The sequence below is a fragment of the Agelaius tricolor genome, unplaced genomic scaffold, assembly GCF_023055355.1.
Source record: "Agelaius tricolor isolate 1412-34295 unplaced genomic scaffold, bAgeTri1.0.p SCAF_6, whole genome shotgun sequence".
Classification (NCBI taxonomy): domain Eukaryota; kingdom Metazoa; phylum Chordata; class Aves; order Passeriformes; family Icteridae; genus Agelaius; species Agelaius tricolor.
In genome coordinates this window covers 11,669,548-11,692,288 of record NW_027269266.1, presented here as the reverse complement: position 1 = coordinate 11,692,288, position 22,741 = coordinate 11,669,548, and the positions used below count along the sequence as shown (strand labels likewise).

The window sequence follows — 22,741 nt, the reverse complement described above, 5'->3', positions numbered from 1 at the left end:
GTTACAGAACCAGTGAATTTTAGACACAGCTTGATATTGCAACATATAGGCAGTTATTTAAACCCTAACAGTGTGTCATTCAAATGGCCTTGAGCAGAAATGTTATGCTGCTTAATAGACAGTGTCCTCTCATTCCAGCACTATCACTTTTTGTGTCTGTTCAGCTGCCTGATGCTGTTGAACACTCACAGGCAGTCAAGTACTTTGTTTACTGGCAGGACAAACCCAGTGGGGCAAAAAGTCCAGTGCTGTTGCATTGCTCAAGTACAGAGAAATGACTTTCACCTGATGGGCCTCAGCAGGAAGGGATGGGCCAGGCACCCACAGGTACCACTCAGAGCCACTTGTGCTCCATGGAATGACATCTGCCTCCCACCCAGGGAGGAGACTGAAGGTATCTGCCACAGGTAACTGGACTCCTGTGTCACAGGTCATTAATAGTCTGGGAGAAACTGGAGTTGGTGAGGTTTACAGGACTATTTTTATAATATATTAGTGGGTTTCTGAGGCATTGAGCTCCTCTGAATATCCTCAGAGCTGCCAGATTTCCATCAGCATCCATTACTTCCACTGCAAACTCCGTGTTCCTTTATACTTCCTTAAAGTAACCAACAGTCCCCCATCACATCAGCACTTCATTCCCTGTCCTCAACCATGCCATCAGCTTGGTAATGAGAAATGCAAACTACTTATCACCTCATAGCACACACTTCTCCAAGGATGGGCTTTTCCTCTCTTTCTATCCTAACCAGGTCAGAGTTGACTGCTGCCTTGTGGCTCAGAGGCTTCTCTGTATGCAAAGCCTTTTGTTTATGTAGGCTGCACAACGCATCTCCCTCAGGTGAAAACTCTCTTTTCAACAATGGCCCACGTACAGTTGCACTTTGCACTGCTGTGGTTTGGAACCAACAGCTCCCAGATGGAGAAGACTGAAAACACACTGATGAATGTATCTAAGTATTTTCCTACACATGTATTTTAAACCAATTCTGCATTTTTTTGGTGTCATCGGTATTTAATAACACATCTGGATCTGTTTTGAGAAGTTGTCTCAAGAAAGTCTATAATTTTAGACTAACATGTTAAAGTAGTACAACACACTCCTTAAAAAAGAGGGTAATGGCTCTTTAAAACACTGTAGTGCTGAAATGGATGAGATCATTGCTTTATCCTTTCCAAGCATTGTGATCTTGAAAGGCTGGAGTACACGATGGAAAAATAAAATTATAAGTCAAATAGACTCTGGGCAACTTTTTTTTAAAGTACTTATCTAAAATAAAACATTTGGTCACCTTTGTATTTAACAGCAGAGCAGCTCCTACAAAAGCAACAATAAGCTTCAGAACTAATATTAATACATTAAGCTGAATTAGTCACTTTGAGCTCATTTGCATGATCTGTAGAAGGGGAGTAAACAGAGAGATAACATTTGTTTGAATAAGAGAAAATAGAAAGGTCAATGTTCTGACCCAGAATTTAGGAAATTATTCCATTCCTAAGGTAATCAGTCTGTCATCCAAATAATTCCCTTCTCATTCATTACAAGAAAGTATAATAAAAGCCAAGTTGACTGTCTGAAGTTGCTATGGCATTTAGATATACAACAATTTGGCCCATGACCTCCAGTAGTTAAGTTCTCAAGTCTTCAAGAGTGCAAGCTTTTCTCATACACAGTTTTCCCAAGAGTGTTGCTGAAATCTCTCATTTGGAAAGCAAACAGTAGCTGATATGGGTAACAGAAGGTATCAACTACACCCACCCCCAACCTACCCCAAATGGCTGAACTCCCTGTGATGAGCTAGCACATTGTCTTCCCCACCTCAAACTGAAAGCATCTGCTCATAAAAATTATTCCATTTCAGAGGAAGTTAGATGTTTTCTAATACAAGAAAAGAGAAGCCTATATGCTGATACTGCTGTTCCCAGTGACTTCTTACACAGACATGGTGGCTCTTTGGCTATTCTCACCTCAGTCCCGTGTGCATGGCAATGCTGAGCATAGCTCGCCACCCTCACTTGCTTCAGAGGAAGCTGTGAGAGTTTCTACTGCTGTCATCACACAGTTTCCACTTTTTTGGGAACACAAACAAGTTGTTCACTGTCTTTATCATGGAATTTTCAACAAAATTATAGGTTTTGCCTCATATTTAATGGATCCTAATTTAGGATATGCAATTGATTAAAAAGCAGCACTAATTCATTTAATTATGTTAATCAAGATAAGCACGAGTATTTAAATAATTGTATCACATTACTGGATCAGTTTGAACAGGATTTAAAAGATCAATTAGGACATATATCTCAGTATAGAACTGTCTCAGCTAATGTAAGTGTCAGAGTGGTACTACTGTAAAGGAGGCTCATCTCTCTTTTACTGTGAAAAGACATAGTTCTGCCTTTATGAAAATAACTCAAAACAGTGATATTGTTTCAGAGAAAATAGCATTTACAAGGTTACATCTTCCATTATTTATTGCTAGTATGTATATTATTCTGCTTTTCCTTGAAAATTTCAGATCAATAGGTACTGCCTTTGATACTAATCCAAGCAGTAACTCCCAGAGTCAAGGGTCTAACCACGGAGCAAATAATGCTGTCTGCACCCATGACAGATGGCTGAAGAAGTTTAGAACTGTAGTAAACATCAATGAACCTAAAATGAGGATCACAGCAAGGGCAGAAGCGTGGAGGCAGAGCACCCTGCCTCCCTTTTGGTGTGCTCCCAACCCACCCAGGAAGAGCAGGATTCAGGCAGGTGTCCCAGCTTTGGCAGGCCCTGCACACTCACCCACGGCTGCTCGAAGCTGTACGTGCGTCTCCTGTCCTCCACGTCCTCGTCCTGCTTCGCCTGCTGGAACTCCTGGCGCAGGCGCTGTATCCGGTCGTGGTTGTTGGGGGTGGATCTGTTGCTAAAAGAGAAGGATGGAAATGATCAATATACCTGGGAACTGCCACCTGTGACTGGGACTGCTGCTGCAGTGCAGGACTGCAGACATGAAAATAATTTACAAGCATTTCGTCCAAAGATCTTTAGGTTTTTAAAGGTTACTAATGCTGTTTGTCTAATAAAGAAGTTTCAGATGTTGCAAGGACAAGACAAATAAGAATATTCCTAAAAATTATCATAAGCTGTTGGCACCTTTTCAGTATATGTCACTCCTAGAGAATGAAGAAGAATAGATATAGTAGTGTCAGACTTAACATAAAGGGAAATTAAAAGTCCTAATGATCTCTGCTACTGAATAAACAAGAAAGATACTTTTCCCCGATCAATAAACTGTAGTACTATCTGATCTTTATTCACATCAAATTAATTACAATGTCTGGAGGCTCTACCTATATAAAATTTGGTTATTTTCCCCAATCAATAAGAGCCTGTCATCCCTTAGTTCTGTTTTTAACAAGTCTTTTAAATTGATCAGTCTGAAAGCATTAAGAGGCTTGGGGGCCAGTAAAAAGCCATCCATTTGACAGGGCCATAGGCAGGAATGGATCTGGGCAGCAGGTGAGAGCTGGCTTCCCTTGGCTCCACAGACACTGGTGGCTGGGGAGGGCTCAGTCCCAGAGGCACTGATACAAACCAGCACACCCAGGACCTTCAATCCTTCAAAACCATCAATTTTTCCACAATACCCAGTAATCCATGCTCCACGGTGCAGGTGTACATGAAACCATGTGCATGTAATGAAATATGCACAGGAATGGCTTATTTCATGGAGAAGGGGGAAAGTGGGTATTTATTAATCTTGTTGACATTTTTCCAGCTGTGCAGCTCCCACCTGACCCTACAACCTCCCTCTTTCAAACATGTTAATGTGGGAGCCACAGAAAGCCTGACAAACAAATATGCTATATCAAGACTAACCAGAAGCATTTTCATCTATTCTTGTGGGCTTCTTGTGCCCTGCATTTCATTGTTTATTTCAAAAGAGCTGATGAGGAATGGACTTCTATTACTTTGTTTCAAAAGAGAAATATGCAGAGAGACAATGGAAAGCAATTCCATAGATTTCCTTTCTTAGACACAGGGTACAATAAAACACAGTGAATTTATATCCTGTATCTCATTTTGTATGAAAAGAGACAATTCTAGAGCCCATTTGTGACTGTTTTCCATGTCTTTTGGGACTGGTAGGTGCAGGGGATTGGAGGTTGTAGATGTTTGAGACATTACCTCCCACTCTTTTCAGTGCCAATAAATAGAGTTTATCAGTGCTTGGTTGGCCAGACAGAAAAATTAGTATGGTTCTGGCAAAGGCTAATTTTTGAAGTGGTTTGGGTTGATTTATTTTTAAAATTTATTTGAAACCAAAGGAAAAGAAAAGGAAGGAATTTAGAGACGTGTTTTCTTTCGTGCTTTTTTAAAACCCAAATGGGAGCTTTAGGAAATGCTTTATTTGTAGGGTAAGTCAATTTCTATGTGCAAATTACCATTTTGAAAAGTACATTTAAAAGAAAGCTTAATTTAGAACAGGTGGAAATGAAATACTGGTATTTTCAAGATTTCCACTTCATTGTAGGTGTGTTGCTAATTTTATTTCCTTAATTCAACTTCATTTTGTGAAACAGCTTATCTCCATTTACAGTTTCATTTTATGTAAATTTATTCCTTATTGTCAAATTCTGCCCAGCTTTACTATACAACCACTTGTTTTTTTCCCATGCATTGCTATACACTTCACATTTTAAAGGGATTCATCACAATCCAATACAAGACAAGACACTTTTAAATGGTCTGTTGATTTTTAAAACTGTTATTGTTAATCCAACAAACAAGTAGTCCACGGCTTTCAACACAGACAGGTGTTTCCTATATGATAAATTGCACTTAAAAAAGCAAAAAAAAAATTTTTGCTTTTTTATATAATATAATAATCATTTATATATTATAATAATATAATTAGCAAAAAAAAAAGAGTGAAGTAAATATTGGAATTTTAGGTCTAAGAATATGTTTAAAAGAGAAAAGTCATTGAATTTCTGTGCAAAAATTACTAGAAAAAAGGGCATCCATAGACACCTTGTAGTACTCAAGATGGAACGCATCAGGGTTCCGTAATCACGATTGTTTCAGATTTTAGAATTGTTTTCAGATTTTTAAATTGTCACAGTGCAGAAGTGACACTGAAGCAGTTTATCCAATGGCAAACAGAAGGTCAGCTCCAAAGTACTGCACTAAACCTTGTGCACTATCCAGGATACACTGCACCAGCCCCAAAATGGGCTACTGGAAGGGTTATTACAGACCTGAGGGCTTCTGCACATTTTGTGATAGTTATTCATTAAAACAACTACCTTATCAGAGGAATAGCAAGAAAATAAATGCTTAGTGTCCACGCCATGAAGCCAAAATGTGTCCTTTCCCAAACAGCAAATGCATGAACTTGACACCCTGCAGACAGTGCAGAGAGGAGTAACAAAGGACAAGGAGGATCCTGGGATTTATGATCAACTTGTCTCCAGACCTAAGGACTTATTTTAATGCCAAAGAAACCCTTACAAAAAATGAAAAGAAAAAAGAAGACATGCTGATTTAAGAAAAGTTATTCAAACTTATTAAAGGTTTGATAATGGCAGAGAAGATAAATCTTTTAACAATATTTCTATTTTATCTGAAAAGCAAGGGACGTGACTCAGATTTAGAAAACTGCAAAAGAAGTGAATTATAAAAAGAACTATTTCACAGAAGAAAAAAGAGAAAAATTAGAAAAAAGGCATTTCTGTATCTCCTCAAATTTCTTCGAGCTCAAAAAGTCTCTAAGAAACAGAAAGTGAGATCAAGTCAGTGGGTAATAATAATCAAGAAATTAAATATTTTTATTTAGAAGAGGAAAAGGCAGACAGCTAAGGAGGCACTAAGATATATTTCTTAAAAGATTATTTGAGGGCTTAGACTATATCTTTGATTCACCTCCTTTGGTTTCCATTTTCATTTCAACCTTGTTCTAATTCTCTAGGTTAAATTACAGCTGCCTTAATCTTCTCACCACTGAGGGCTTGCATATCTCTGTCCTAACCTGCCATGCTGTCACCTCTGGTTTTTTGTGATTTTCTTCATCCAGTTACTCTTATCATCAGTGCTTTTTTTGCTGGTTTTTATGTCTCCTACTGCACTCCCTCTGCACTCAGGGAACACTTGGTACACCCACTTGGTATCTCATTTAACTCCCAATTAATACTTCTAGAAGGAGGAAAATGTAAAAATCATAATCATTAGGGAAAACTGTCACCAGTAAAATTTGGGAGTCAACAGTGCGAACCTAACTTTATTCCTTTTCAGATCCCAAGATGTTCTGCTTTATTTAAAAATCTTTATGTAAGTCACATCATTATCCCTTGGGGCAGAGCTAAACAAATTATATCCCATGTGAAGTGTCCTTAGCCAGTCTAAAGCAAAATAATTTTTGACTTATTGGATGAATTGACCCAAGAAAGATAGGGTCATATCAATAGACTACTAGGATGCAGGCTGCAGGTGTTCTTGCTGCCTAAATTCCCATTGTGGGTGTATGGGGAAAGTCCTCAAAGGTTCAATTAAATGTACCATGTTTTGTTTGAGTCCTTCATTCAAATGCACTGAAAAATCTGAAGGCAGATCCACCTCAAAGAATTCAGGACTACTAGCAGGAAGGAAGGAGTTTACCTTGAAATACATCCAATGTTTATTGAAGATTTAACCTATACAAGCTTTAAAATTTTTAGCAAAACTGAAATTACAACTCTCTACAGAAACCACAGCTTGCCCAGACAGCCTTCCCTTATGCCTACTTAATAACAGGATGGCTGTGAATTTACAGAAGTCAATTAGCACCTCCTAGCATCAGATACCAGTGATGTTCTTCTATCAAAGTGCTCTCAATGTTAAATGTTCTTAAAATAAATAAAATTCAAGGAAATGCTTTTAGGACCAAAGTTTACTCGGGTTGCAAAGCATCTGTGCTTTCTTGTATCACAGCTCTACTTGGCACTCCATTGCCTTCCATCTGCAGATGGCACATTTCACAATCAGTTGTTTTTTGAGTGCTGCTTCAAAACACACCACCAGCAGCACAGACTAAAAATGCAATGGTAAGCAAGACTCAGATAGGCCAGGGCTGTCATATATTTCCAGGAACAAGCAGTTGCAGCAATGGCCATCAGAGTCTCAGATCATTAAGCAATGTCTCAGTGTGATGTCATGCACTGATGTGCAGAGCTGTATTCCTTTCAAAACAGACAGATTTTCAGTGTGATAAAGTAGATAGAAACATGCCACTGAACAGGGACAACTGAAGCTTTGGAAAAAAATTTATTGGCCTGAAAAAGCATGGAAAAGGGTCTTAACAACACCACCAGGCAGTTGCAACTTGACTAGAATAACCAAAAGGTTAGTAAACAAACAGTGTTCTTTACACCTTGAAATCTTCTATTGAGCTGTCGGGGCCTCGCCAGCCTGAGCGGCTGCTTAGATCTCTGGATAGCAGTAATAAAACACAGATGGGTTCTTATTTGCTTCAAGCTGGCAAATAACTATCCTCCATTTGTATGATATAAATTTCTTTTCATTTGAACAGATTACCTGTGTCATATTAAAAATTAAGGTCTGAATTTGTATCTACTTCTGTTTACACACAGAGAGGAGCAGGGAACAAATTTATTTCCATCACATTGAGGATTGGCAATGTGGCCACACCATGGCTGGTGGCAGACATCCCCACCAAAGTACAGGACTAACTGAGTGCCTACAAAATTGGCCCCTTTCTTCATCACTTGAGCAGGATGAAACAGCCCAACAGAAAGTAGAGTGGTGATAATCTAATATAAAAACTTCTGCTACATTTACTGGAACTCGAGCACCCTCTCTCCACAGTGCTTAACCCCAAGCAGATGGATTTGTCTGTTTCAGATGGCCCTTGAGGGTGAATAAGCAGAAACTGTCAGGTTATTTCAAAAAGTCATGGACATAAAATAAAATGAAAGTGTGCCCTTTACCAGCCTTGAAGTTACCACCACGTCCCAATGCACAGCCTGCTGGTTTGCTCACTTTAAGCAGATTTGTTAATCATCAGTGACACAGATGACTGTGCCCACAGAGTGCAGGCAATGAGAGCTGAGCAGCAGCGCAGTTTGTACTCTCTCCTTCCTGCCACCAACTTGCCAGAGCAGGTTGGTCTTTTCCTGTTTTGTTCTGTGGTTTATTTTTTGACATCTAAATGCCACTCCTCAGGCTTAAGTTAGTGTAAACAATTTGGCTGGTCCTCTCCTTCCATTGTGCCCTACATATGGTCCTTTCCTGAGACATCAGATTTTCATGAACACATGGATATTAACACACCCAGACATGGTACACAAACAGGAGCAACCATGGACAGTGCCATATAAAAGAGCTGTTACATGATTACAGAATTGCTACAGTCATCCGAGAAAAAAAAAATTAGCTGAGTAAGAGATCAAATTTGTTAGACTACAAATGTGCCGTGCTTGTAACCTGGAAAGAGGCATAAAAAGCCCTATTCCACACTACTTTTGTTTTTCTTAACTGTCAAAGAATTTACTGGGAATAAGGCATAAAAAGGTAGAGGTGTTAAAAACCAAAAAAATGTAAGAATTACTAAACTGCAAATAAAAATAGTTTCTCTGCACAAGCTTCATTAAGTTTTATCAGCTAGTATCTTGGGTTTTTACACTCAAACCACAGGTCATAAATTCACAGTAAATCCCCCATATGTTCACCAAACACCTGAATTAAATTTCTCCTCTAGTTGTAAGAAACGAAATGTGCAACTCAAATTAATTATGCATGCAAAGTTAGTTTCTAACAAGGGCAGCTTCTTGCATGCTGAAGGGTATACATTCTACCAGAAATTTTTTCCCCCAGATCTCTTTCAATTTTGGCTTATTTCTACTGTTCACCCAGTTATAAAACTCATCCTCTTTTGCCATTTTGTATTTGCTAAATGAACACTGAGCATTATATATCCTTTAAAGTCAGGAGGTTTTAAAGGCAGCTAAATTCAGGGATTGGCTTAATATGACAGGCAAGATATAGCATGTTACCTTTACACATACCTACACACTTCAGCATAGTAATTCCATCAAAACAGGATTTAAACTTCAGGATTTATGTCAATATGTATGCATGTGAAATCTGTTCATTGGGAATTTTAGTGTCATTCCAGTTTACCTTCACAGTGGAAGTTCATCAACTACAATACCATGAAGTACATAAGTCTCCAATGCACTCACTTTCTTCTTCAGTGAATAAAATTAATTTCCAAATTTTGACATTGTGTTTAGGTGAGCATTTTACACAATTTCAACAGAGAAAATAATTAAAAATTAAAAAGATACACCTCTCTTCTCTAGGTTGAAATGGTAACCTCAAATGCTCGAAATTCAGCACTTGCTTCTGATGTGATGGCCATAAACAACATGGACAGGTGGGCCTGATGGGGAGGTCACTTCACCATGACAGTCTCTTCAAACTTTCCAGACTAGATTTCACTTTGAGTTCCTCTGTGGCCCTTCTGTAGCAGGGCCATCATTTTACAACCAGTGAAATACGAAGAATGCACCCAAGACCCTTTTTATTGCCACCATCACTCTTCCTTATTAGCCTGTCAGAGCCTGCACACCGGAGACTGAAATCCAGTCTTACTTTTCAGTGGAATTCTTCTACTAAAAGGAAAAGCAGAGATTTTAGGAGCTTGCTATAAACATCTGAAAAACAGACACTCAGCTACTGGGTTATCACACAGTCTAAGCCTTTCTTTAGAGCTGTTAGATTTTGCAGATATAAGCCAAGCCAATTTTCAGCCACACACAACTTGTTACAGCTGTTCTCATAGGGTATTGCACTTTCCGAGTTAGGGAAAAAAAAAAGGAAAAGAAAAAAGAGAATGCCAGAAAACCTAAAAGAAAATACAAGACATCTCATTGTGAATTTCTTATGAGAATGATAAAGAAATAGCAGAAATACACAGGGAAAGATTTAATAAATCATGAAAAAAAGAAAACTAAAAAAATACTAGTGATCAAGCAAGGGAGAAATTTGCAGTTTTGATTCCAAATGAAATACAAAATTACTTCAAAGTCAGGTGGCCAGAAATGGGCTCTGACCTAAGAATCTTCCTGTCCTAATTGGAACAGACAGTGATGGCTCCAGTGCTGCTAGGTCTGATGAACACCCACAATTAGACAGCACAGGCTATTCTGTGCCAGTGTGAGAGCTGCCTGGCACAGCGATACAAAGACATTTAACAAAGACCACAGAGAAGAAATCCCCTCCTGGACCTAGCTGCCATTCCTGTGCCAGCAGAAGGGATCATCCAGAAGATCCCTAGCAGGCTCCAGGCCATGGCAGCCTTTGTTCCCATTTAAGCTAATCCAGCTGCTTTGCTAGGAGCTGTTTAGGGAGAGCTCCCTGTGATCTCTCAGGATGAGACAGGGGCAGAAGCCTTCAGCAGAGGGGCAGCAGAAGCAGCTAGGGAGCAGCCACTCGTTAAAGCAGGGCAGGATTTGCAAAAAGGAACATCTGTCCATGGCCAGCACCACCTGTGAGGTGTGAATGCAGTGACGCAGGGAGAGCCCGGCCCCCTCCACTCATCTCACCCCACTCAGCTCCTGCTCTGTGCTGACACCGGGCTCTAAAATCTGCTGCCCACAATGCTGGGTCTAGCAACACTGAAAAATAGAAAAAAAAAATCCTGATTGCACCATATGAAGGACAAACCAAGAGTGATATTCAAATTATTCAAAATTTTCAAATTTGAAAACAGATTTGGAATAAAAGGTTTATTTAAATAATGCACCATTAAAATATCATGCAAATGGTGAAATTTAGCTCTGTTTCAATGCAAAACCTCACTTTAAAAGTATTTAGATCTTGCTTAATGCATTGACATAAGTTATACTGGAAACCCAAAAAATAAATTACGTTGTTTATTTCTCTTTAATTAGAGAAAACACTTGTAAATAGGTACCACGGTGTTGCAACTAACAAAACAAAATAGAATGTTTTTGACTCTTGTGAACACTTGCCCTTAATAAAAATGACATCTTGTTTTAAAGTATTCCTTAAACTACAGTATTAAGCCATACATTGCTAGACAAACACTGACCTATGGACTAAGACATCTCTTTAAAAAGTCTGAACATTAAAAAAGATAATGCATTACACCAAGCTCACATGTCTTGCCCTGTCCTTACCAGCCTTTTACATAATTATAGTATAATTTTTTCTGTACTTTAATAGAGGGGCTATTGCATTATAAATCTTCAAATAATATTTTGATTGATTTTACTTTATATCTTCCTTTAACTATAGGCTAATTTCAAACTGCAGAATGAGAAATTTTCCATTAAAAACAAACAAACACAAATGACTTGGCCTAAGGATACCAAATGTATGTGAAAGTTGAGGAGACTCCCTTTGATAGGAGTAGATCAGAAACTATACAAAACAGAAAATCGTGGGATCATTGTTTTATTTTTCAAACTATATAAGTTGCAATCTGTAAATTAAACTTTAAATCAGAAGTTACAGTTAAGCATTTCATCATTCAGTGCCTGTGCACACAATATGAATCAACCAACAAAAAATAAAATCAAAGCTAAGATTGATTACTTGAATTGATGCCTAAATTCACCCGCCTGTTGCCTTCTTATGAAGTTTATCACTAAGATTTACACTGATTACCATAAAAACTAATTAAGATTTTTAAATTAATTATATGCATATGGAGAGTAGAAACAAATCTCAGAATTATACCTTGCAAAACAAATGATTTCTGGATAAATCCTTTCAGCATTTTACTTTAAAAATGAAGATTTTAGTAAATAGATGTTTTAATCATGGTTTATCACCACACTGTCTTGATTGACTTTAAAACTATAAATTGCTGTGAAATTACAGTTGTATTAAAAAAAATAATCAACTCCAGATAAGGACAGAAAAAACAGCAATTACCTTTTATTCAAAAACTCACTGGGTTATTTAGTGAGTTAGGTGGAACTCAACTTTTACTACTTGAGATATTTTCAAGTTATTTCACTTATTTTTCCTCTTGGAAATGCTAAATATGCCTTTTCCTCGGGAATTCATTTTCATATGTATTTTGCAGGATGCCCAGTAATTGATGAGGGTCTTGCTATGCTTTGAAACACTGGATTAGAAATCCTGAATTCTAATATTTCCTGCCATTGGGCTGTTTAGTCTTAACCCAAGTACAGATTTCAGAAACCCAAAAGTGTGTATCTCTCATACTGCAGACAAAATACAACATTGACTTGTAACCTCAATATTTTGCCAAGACAATTAGCCTGATAAAGGTTATGGTAAAGCTAATTTATTTACCAGGAGAAGGTAAGATGCAATTTTTTGCAACCAACTGCAATCATTTAAAAGGCAAGAATGTAATTCAAACTAGTCACCTTGACCCTTTCTCTGGGAAATACAGAGAAATAAGTTATTCCAGAGGGCAATCACAGCACTTGTCTTTGGATGCAATTATTACTCTCAAGAGCTCATTACTTTTTTCATTGACAAAGAAGAGTAGAGGGACAAGCTCAGGATAGTTTTAGACAATTATATTGGGGCAGATGAATCCACTCTAGATGGCTTAATTGTGTCTAAGGTAGGTGGAAAATGAATCATCCTAAGAAATCTGGTACTAGGAATGCCTGGTAGGAGGTGACGGTCAACTGGCACAGCAGTGTAACACTTTAATATTTTGGCAGAAAAACTCATTAGAACAAAATCAAGTTGCTCAGCCTCTCTGTGTTTGCATTCACATAACCACACATGGGCAAAACCCTTTTTTAAAGCCCTGTATAAAGTTCATACAATAAATAGATCTCATTTACTTCAGTATAATTTTAAGGATTCTTTACAGAGTACACTATGCTACCGTTTGTAATTCTCTTTTATGAAAAAAAAAAAAGCCTTAAATTTTTTAGTTTCTGAAACATATAGAAGTGTATAGGCATGCCTGAGATAAGCCAAGGACTGCAACACAACAGTTTGTGGTCAAGGTCTCATCAGTATGACTAATTTTGTATCTCAACTTTTACATTACTTCAGTAAATGCTATGCAAATGTTATAAGATTTCCTTGGGTAACATAATTGCCACATGCTTTTTAGTAAACAGGAAGAAATGAAACATACATACTAAGTAATTCCACTTAGCACATCAAATTTATTTTGCATGATATTGGCAGTACATTACAAAGTTACAATAGTATTATTTCTCGTTGTTATTCTTGTAGTCTTAGGTTGATAACGTTTCATTTTGACACCATAATGGTGTCTCTGGGGATTTTGATGACAATGTGTTTTGACATCCTGTTAAAAATATATCCAAACTGATATCACTTTATTTTGTCATCATTACCTAGCTGGATTTCTAAGATACTGCTTTTTTCTGACATCTTTAATCAGAAAGATTTCAGTCCAAGTGGCAAGTGCCAAAAAAAAAAGTTTTGTAGATATCAAACATGACTGTGTAGCACACACTAATGCTGCTCAAACTTGCCCTGGCCAGACATCCCAAAATGTAACAGACCAGTCACACAGCGCAGGGCCTCAGATCATAAAACATGAAAATGCCTTTTCTTCTACAGCAGGATAATAAATATAATAAATTGTACTGTAATTCTATTTCAGACACTGGAGGCAGGAGGCCCAGCAGCACAAACGCTGCTGTAAACCAGAACCTTCTGCTGCCGTTGGAGCGTCTGACGTGCACTCGCTTCATGGCCCCGCTATAGAAACCAGAAATATTTCCTGAACGCTATTAAAAAAGTGAGATTTCTAATTCGCGAGCTTTGCTGAAATGGAAATTGCTACATATGTGATTCTAACTAAAGAACAGCAAAGCCAGTTCCTGTACAGAGCTCTAAAATGCATCTCTGGGCTTGAGCTTTAGCTAGTGCAAAACCCATCTAGACCCACTGAATCCAACAGAGCTTTCAGAATTTATGGACAGGTGAAGATCTGACCAAGGTTTTGGGGGGAGAAATAAAGAATAATTTTCAGCTCTAAGCTTCTTGTTACCAGTATGAAATTCAGGGATTTATTCTGAAACAATTTACTATAGAAATTACCTGGTAAGCTATCCCTTGCTGCCAGAAAGATGCACATCATACCAATTGGAACATGTCCACTGACAGCTATATCACTCAGTTTCTTCTTTTTATTATTTACTATTTCTTCATTCTTTCTCTACAATGAATTACAGAGCAACTCCAGGGAAATCAACACATTACATGTACTGAGAAGTATATTTATTCAGCACAGCAGCTCAAGTTCTACTTACTAAAATGATTGCTGATAAAATCTCGAATTTTAAGCATTAATGCATAAGATTTTACTGCCATTCAAATCTGATCAAAGAGATTAAAGAACTTTTTCTTTTCCCTGCACTCTCCTAAACCATAATACTTAACAGAAATTGCTTGTATTATCTTATTTCAGAGAGCAGGCTAGAGCTGAGACAATCCCTTGATCCCAGTTCATGAATAAAGCATTTAATGGACTGCACTTGTCAAAGGACACACTAAGCATTTGATCTATACAGTAAACAAATATCTATGAAAAGCAACCCCCCAAAACAAAACAAAAAAAAAATTTGCCATTGCAACTCATTATTTAAGATATTTTCCTTCCTTCCTCTCTTATTTCAGGATTAAGACTCTGAAGGCAGTGATGGGATGACACACTTGCAGTGAGATAAAAACAGAGTATTTCAAACAACTGTTGGCAACAATTTATATTCCATGGAAATAGCTAATCAGGCCACCTATAGTTCATATACAGCCACTCTCCAATAGAAAGAATTAATTGTTACAACACCAGAAAATGTATAATTAAAGAAGCGACAGAAGGCTAAGTTGTACCCTGACATTCCAACACTCTCCACATCTTTTTTAGAGTTTCCTTTGGGTATTTCCAGCAAAGGAGAACTTCTGCCAGCAGAAGAAAATTAGACTACAGAACTGTGAGCCTACATGACTATGAACTCAACTGACCTGAAGAATTTGACACATACCTACAAAATGCTCTTTTGTGCTCTCAGAAGACAAGATAAAATATTATAAGCAAGTAACTGTAGCTATTACTATAAGGAATACTGCACAGCCAGTTCCATTTAATGCAAATTATAGACTTGTTTCCACTGGCTTTGACCATTCTTCACTAGTCAAAATCCTAGTAGGCTGAAATGTCTGAGAGGCACATATACAAGACTATGTCAATTTTAACGAATACATTTATTTTAAAAAGGTATTAAAACTATTTTTTCTACCACATTTTTTTCTACCTCAATTTAAAAACTCAGTGCAGCTTCTTCAATTATCTTAAATAATAAGAATTGCAATTAATTTCTTAAAAATCTTTTTCAATACAATGAGGGTTATTAATGAGCTGTTAAATGACAGACTAATGAAACATCAGCACAAAAATGCACTGGTATTTAAGATTAATCCTGGAAATAGGCTCATAATGTAGTACTGACTTTGTAATTCAAGGGTTATATTGTAACAGGTCACACTTTTTTTTTTACATGTGTGACTGCCATGATCCTGTAAAGAGAGAAGCAGTACCAGACATTGTACATCACTTGTGTAAGCTCCAGCCTTCTTTCCAAATTACTTCTCCCATAAAAATGGTAAAAGAAGCTCCATGAGTATCTATTGGAATTTTCAAAAAGAATTAATGCAAGACATAGCTTCCAGAGAGCAGGTTTTTTTTGCTATGCTGCTAGCTCAGATTAAGTTCAGTTCCCATGAATTTTCCTATTTGAGCCACACAGTAATTTGCTTTCCAGGGAAACCAAAACCAGGAATTAGAGTCTATGTAAGGAAAAAATGATAAATATCCTTAGTAAGCAGCACCCACAAAGATCTGACTTTGCTGCACTTTTGCTATTTACTTTTTTTTTTTTCCAGATTTCTGCATCATTAAGCATTACTCAAATAGCAGGCCCCCTATCTGCAGCAGACACTGCACAGACTGCCTACAACCAGACCTTAGCCAAAGATTTCACAGTTTAAGAACGGTTTTGCTCTTGCACAATGGAGGCACACACACATTTATGAAATGTTCCTTTTCCCCAGAACAAATGCATGCAGTGAGGGCTCAGCTCAGTGACTGACTGACTGCAAAAGGAGCCAAACTATACAGGACTACCCTGGAGACACCTAAAACCAGATGAATTAGATATTAGAGCAGGCTGCTGAAGTCAGAGTATCTGAATGAGAACTTAGTAATGAGACTTGAAGAAATTCTGTGGGATTTAGGTGTCATCCAAACTAATGGAGAGGGTCACGTCAAAGTTGCTCACTAGGTCAGGAGCTGACTAGCACACAAGATGGTGATGGCATCTACCCTGACTGTGAAAAGAGCTGGCAGAAAAAACTGTGAGTGAGCTAACTACAAACTCATTTTTCCTATGTTGAAGTTGTATAGATACTTTTTATTATCCATCATGATTGATAAAAAGGAGCATCCTTCACGAGACAGTTCAATCCCTCCCTGTCTTCACAGTAGGCAATACTTACTTCAATAGCAAGGCAATACCTACACCCCTACACACATGGGAAGGGAGGCCAAGGAAGTCACAGCACCTGGGGAATTGACTTCATTTGCATCATTTTTAATGCCACTCTGATTAAGAGACAATGTAGAAGTATAAGCAACTCCCAGAAACATTTTTTGAATCAATTGATACTTCCCTTTGTTGTGTACAGCTAAATGCTTCTTTTCCAGCTGTAAAAGCGGGCACTGAGAGAACAATACAACTCTTTAGCTCATGGTACTTAAAACAAACCAAATGGCATGTCATATTGTAGCTATGGCTCTATTACTAGTGACCAATTCCTGTTGCACTTTTCCAGTTACATCACTCCTAGTAAATTACTTGCACTTGATATAGACCAGGCATAAAATGAGCAGAAAACAAAACTTTGGCCATTTTAATTTAAATTCTCATAATGGCAGGTCAAATTTATGTGAACTCCTTGGTGAATTGGTTCCTTTATTAGTACCCAGTTTAATTCAAATCAGAGTCTTCTACAGAAGATTAATTAAATATTAATCAAAAGTCCAGGGCAGTCTAAGCTTCTGTTCCATTAACCTAAATGTGACTCGACACAGAACCACAATGCCTTTTCTTCCCCATGCTCTATTTTAAAGAAGGCTTTTAGTTTTTCCCCTGCTATGGTGCAATTCCTTGTAAATGCAGACATGCTATTTGCAATGCATATTTAAAGGTCGTGATTCTTTTTCCCTTTTCCAATTAAAGCTGCTCTTAATCACAATTATGCTTTCAAGAAACAATTAACAGAAGTCAAAACTTTTTTCCATCAATATGTTTAAGAGATGTACGGTGTATACCCTCTACTACCACTGGTGTCACTGAGCTAATTATGTGAGGTTAAGGTTCATCTTCTTGGGTGTAAATTTTGGGTTGAGTTGACACTAAAAAGAAACATCAATTTATTAAGAGATAAAACTTGTTCCACAGTAATGGAACAGCTGTGTATATAAATTTATTGCAGCTTAATGTTCTCACACATAAAGCAATTAGAGCTTTCTGACAGACAGACTTGCTAAGTATAGTGTGGAGCATATAGTAATATGCAGTTACAGGCACAACATACTTAAGAGTGATCATGTATATTCTGTAGAGTAATATCAATTTCTCAAGCCTTCCAACCTTAGATGTGTCCTTAATTAACATAAACGTATGCTTATAACCATGTGAAATTTTCCTTTTCTGAGGAGGAACCTTTTCATGTCGTATCATTTTACTCATAGACACCTCTTGTGCTTAATTTGGCTTTTCCTTCTGCAGGAATAGATACAGCCTAGGCCTGGTTCCTTTAGGTGGGCTTAATTGTTTCAAGGCAATAATGCTGTCATGAGATTGCTTAAAAAAAGATTCAAAAGTAAAACCATATACATGGTGTTTGGGATAAGTACTTTTATTTCTGGAACCATAAAGGATGAACTCATGGAACAAGCTGTGTTCATCTAGCATCATTTCCTCTCATCATCTGCTCCCAGCTAGCTGTAGTTGCCTTCAAATAGATTCCAGGATATTTTTCCTTCCTATCTTTCCTATAGGACAATTATATTTAACTTAAGCTAAGGATTGTGGTTTTAAGGATATTGATCAGCAAGGGTAGCAATGGAAACTGAGCATTATGGAGCAGTTGTGTTCCCAATGAATGGTATTTGATACATTTTTGTAGCATACTGGAAGCTTGAGAAATATTAGATCTTGGACAAGGATACATAGGTAATTGAGATGATAATCTTCCAGCTGATGGCCTAAGTGGTTAGACTAAATGGAGCTTTTCAAAAGACACTCCTAAAAAAAAATCAGAATTTCACTATGTGTAGGAGTACAGACATGGTGGTTTCTACAGGATCAAATTAACTGACAGGGAGATTATTACTATAAAATAATCACATGATTTTTTTAGGCTAAGATTCTCAAAACTGCCTAGGACAACAGCAGTGTGTTTCACTCTTTCTTTGAACTGATGTTGAAGTTCTGTTCTCTGAGCAGAATGTTCCTGTCCCAACCTTTGAGCCACAAAGCACTCATGAAATTATCCAAATCAAAGAGCTGAATGAAAAATCATGTGGTTTTTTTTTTTTTTTTCTTTTCTATTCTCTCTTCAAATGGGCTTGCTTTCAGGAAGATCAGTGCCCTGATCCCTCTGTGAGCTCTATCACAGTCAGGGACACATAACATGGGGCAGAGGACAAGGCAAGAGTATGGCTTTTTCAATGGAAATTTGTTCCTAGGGTGTCCTGCACTCACTGTGTAGCAACACAAGAGGCATTTAGATCCTCAGACAGCCTTAAGGAAACCAGGGTAAGGTAGAAGAGGAACCTAAGAAAGTATCTCTGCAATGAGAGTCTGGAAATCCATTTGGTGACATGAGGAAGACAAATCAGTGGTGAGGTGCTCAGAGTCCTTCTCCAATTGAGACATTAAGAGCTAAAGCAAAAATTTATGAACAAAGAAGATAGGCAGGCATGTACTTTGCACCCATTTTATAGCTCAAAGGGATGTGGTTATCCTCTGCCAAAACAGCAGCATGAAACCCCCTCTAAAAAGAGGGAAACTGCACAACAATACAGGTGACAACTTGAGCTTTGATGGTGCTGCTATCATTAGGCCATCAGAAATGCGTAAGTGGTGCCAAGACACCCAGCATTTTCATCTCACTGTCTTTTCTGCTTTTGTCTTTGAGACATGACATGGGTCAGTGAATCTGAGCACAGTGCATAAGCCAAGAATTCTTAACTCTCACCACTTTGAAAAAGCTATTCTTAACCTGTCTCTGCTGCAGGTGCAGGAAACACTATCTGAAAAATTCAACAATATTTAACTTCAGTGGAGGACTGATCTAATGACTAGTGCTACTGGAAGAATCCTGAAGATAAAAAATGTCAACAACCTAACAAACTATTCTCCATTTTGGTATCTTTGCAGCATACTAATTGAAGGTAACCGGCAAGTAAAAAAAATGTTATTTTTAGTATTGTTGTTACAAACAAAATTTGAGCTACTACTGAAATTTAAAGAGTCTTATAAAAAGACTCTTCCCTCCCAGTAATTAAACATTTCTGCAGTTCCAGACTATTTTGTTCAGTGAATAATTTATTCTTAACAAACTTTAAAAGAACACCCTATCTCCTATTTCTTTCATGATACACTAAAAAACCTAAATTATGGAGTGGTGGTGGGGTTTTTTGCTGTTTCTGGTTTTTTTGGAAAACCATCACCTATCCACCACACTAAATAGATTCCTTTCCACTGTGCTGACAGCTGTTTCCCAGGTAACCAACCTAGCTAGAAGTTGACTTCAAGCCGTGCAGAGGAAGCAGTACTCACATCCCTTCATTTACATGTTTGGAGGAGCCCTTTTTAACAGCTGCACTGTCCCCAGTGCCCCAGCAGTCAACAGGAGCCGGGAGTATCCAGGAAGTAATTGAATAAAGCTCATCAGCAGTCAAAAAATACCAGCTAAGGGCAATTTTATATACAGAACAGTAAATGCCATTGGCAGTTGGAAATTAAAACTATCCTCAGTGGTAAACCAGCAGGATTAGACTTCACATGAGCTGTCACTTTGCACGGGTTCTGCCTGATTCTTGCCTTCCCCATAAGGGAACGGGGAGAAAAGCGGCAGGCGTTCTCCTGCTTCTTTCTATAATCAGGAGTCATTGTCCCCCCAAACTTCTGAAAGCAACTGTTTAATACACCTTATTTCAGAAATCAGATTTCATCTGCGGTCAGCCAGCATTCTTCTGGATTTCATGGTGATTGAAGTGCATGCAATTCTGGTAATTTTTTGTTCAACTGGACTTTGCTGCTGTGTATTAATTGAAAACTGAATTACTCTGCAAAGCACTGGCTGTATTTGAAAGTATCTGTTACACTTCTCTGTTCTGGTTCAGGCACTTACTTTTTAGATCCATAGCATCCAATGCTGCAGTGTAGAGAGCTGACAGAAAATATTATATATTGAACAATTGAACAGTGCACTAAAGGAGCAGGATTTACCCTATAAGCATACAGCTTTGTTGTTTTGGTTTTTTTTTCCCCCCTAAGATAATGAAAAAGCTGTATCTTTGAGAAATTCAGTGCCAGATGTAGGTGGGTAGTATTGCTGATCAGCCAGTTCCTAATAATGCTTGTTAAGGAAGCCCTACTGAGCTCAGGTAGGTTTATTTTTATGAAGAGAGGAATACACTTCTTTCAGTTCCCCCACCCCCCCAGGGACTCCCCTTTTATCATGCTGGAATATGGAGTTACAGATCCTACAAATGGCATGATCTCAACAATTATGTAGGAAATGCACAACGCCATACACGAATGAGCATATGCACACCTGGCCTGTCACATGAAGACAGCTGAAAGTCTTGAACAATTACTGCTCTCTGTTTTAAAATAAAATCAGGCTTTGGTGCGTGGAACACAAAGTTATTTGCTCACATTGTGCTCAACTGTTCAGATATTCAGTCATCCAAGAATTTCCTATTCACAATTTCATTTCAGACACTGGTTTTTTTTTCAATATTAACACAATGGTCCCTTACAGTTAGCTGCAATTTTATTTTCTTGTTCTCCTAGTAGTTTGGATTTGACTGCTGTCCAAACAGACCTGCTTTGAAAATTGACATTGTCTTCTCCCTTTAATATTCCATGAAAGACTGACCACTTTGCACAGTAAAACAAATGTCATCACAGCTATTCTAGTTTCATCTAGAAAGACTCAATGGTGCCTCTTATCTAAATAAGCATATCTAGCAAATAATCTGCCATGCTCTCAAATTCCTGCTTTGCCACAAGCTCTGAGGTCAGACCTCCTCAGCCTGGGTGCAAGAAGGAAACAGTGATGAATGGAACCAGCCTGCTTTGTGGTTTCTTAGTGCCTGTGGTGGAAGACACACGAGGACACCCTGAATCTGGTCCGTTTCCCTGTGGAACACAGTGAGGCTCTGTGAGAGAGCCACTGCCACCCTGGAGCAGTACAAATAGGAGCAACAAGTGGAAGAGAGTCAGAGAAATTCTTTCTTCTTTATGTCCTCACATGTGCATGGAAGAGGGCAGAATACTATGTATTTCAGTACTGTCCCACAGTTTCTTCATCCAACATCTATTATGTTGGTTTAATAATTTCAGGGAACTTCTTGTGCATAATCTAATCAAGTTTCTTAAAATGACATTGTGTTAACAACAGATCATATTGGGGGTTGCACATACCAATTTCCTAAAGACACTGCTTTTAATGTATTTCCTGCCTCAGAAATATGCACTGGAGGTTACTGATTTCTATGACCAGTTAAGAATTGGAATTTCTATGAAGTACAAAATTCAGACGCAGGTGAAAAGTCAAATACTAAATTCTTCCATGAAAGAAGCAGCTTTGGAAAAAAGCTAGGATGCAGAATTGGTGGAAAACCTGCTAAAATCATCTACCAAAATGAAATACTTCATTATTCCTTAAATCATAACATTCATTTTAATTCACCTGAACTGTACATGTTCCATTTGGGATCACATGAAGAAACTCCTGTGCTGCTCCCAAATTGCTACAAGCTCTCATGGACTGCAATTGAAGCAGTTTATCCAGTTATTCTCCAATACTGGATTTTTCAGCAAAATTAGGTATTTCATGATGTACACCATGAAAGTTCAAGCAGAAATAAGAATATACTGCCTTATGAGAGATAACATTCAGTAATAAGTTGCCACAGAAGACCATATCCATGTTTCATTGTGGTATCAACATGAAAAAAAATTGTGAAACACATTTAAATATTTTACCATGGATTGAATTGCCTGATCTGTAATTATAATATGTTACAATTACACCTTCATAATGAAATATGTTTAATACAGAAAAATTAAAACCTATATTTTAGGAGATTCTAAGCATTTACTAAACTTTGCTCATTAACAAATTTTATTATAAAATAATTAAGTTTTAAATTAAAGAAAAAAAAAGTGAGAAATAAAAAGAAATCATGTATTTCTTGTTTGCATAACTCTGTGGAAGCCATATAAAAATCCATGGGAAAAGAATCCATTTTCAGTACCACTGGTGAAAAAACCCCAATCCTCTTCAGAAAAAATGGGCAATTTGTGCTTTCTGAAATTAGCTACAACAGCATAATTGCTGGGTGAGGCATACAGCATTTTACAGGCTGAGTTTTTCCTCAGAACAAGATCCTGAGGC

General features: G+C 37.7%; 1 protein-coding gene across 11 annotated transcripts in view; it reads right to left on the bottom strand.

Annotated features, from left to right (window-relative positions):
• PARD3 (par-3 family cell polarity regulator) overlaps positions 1 to 22,741 on the bottom strand; it is a 445,322-nt gene that overhangs the window by 13,307 nt on the left and 409,274 nt on the right. For all 11 annotated transcript variants that reach the window (XM_071428678.1, XM_071428674.1, XM_071428686.1 and 8 more), the window contains one exon: positions 2,789 to 2,909. In XM_071428678.1, the coding sequence (XP_071284779.1) occupies positions 2,789 to 2,909 (121 nt within the window). The remainder of the gene's footprint in view (positions 1 to 2,788; positions 2,910 to 22,741) is intronic.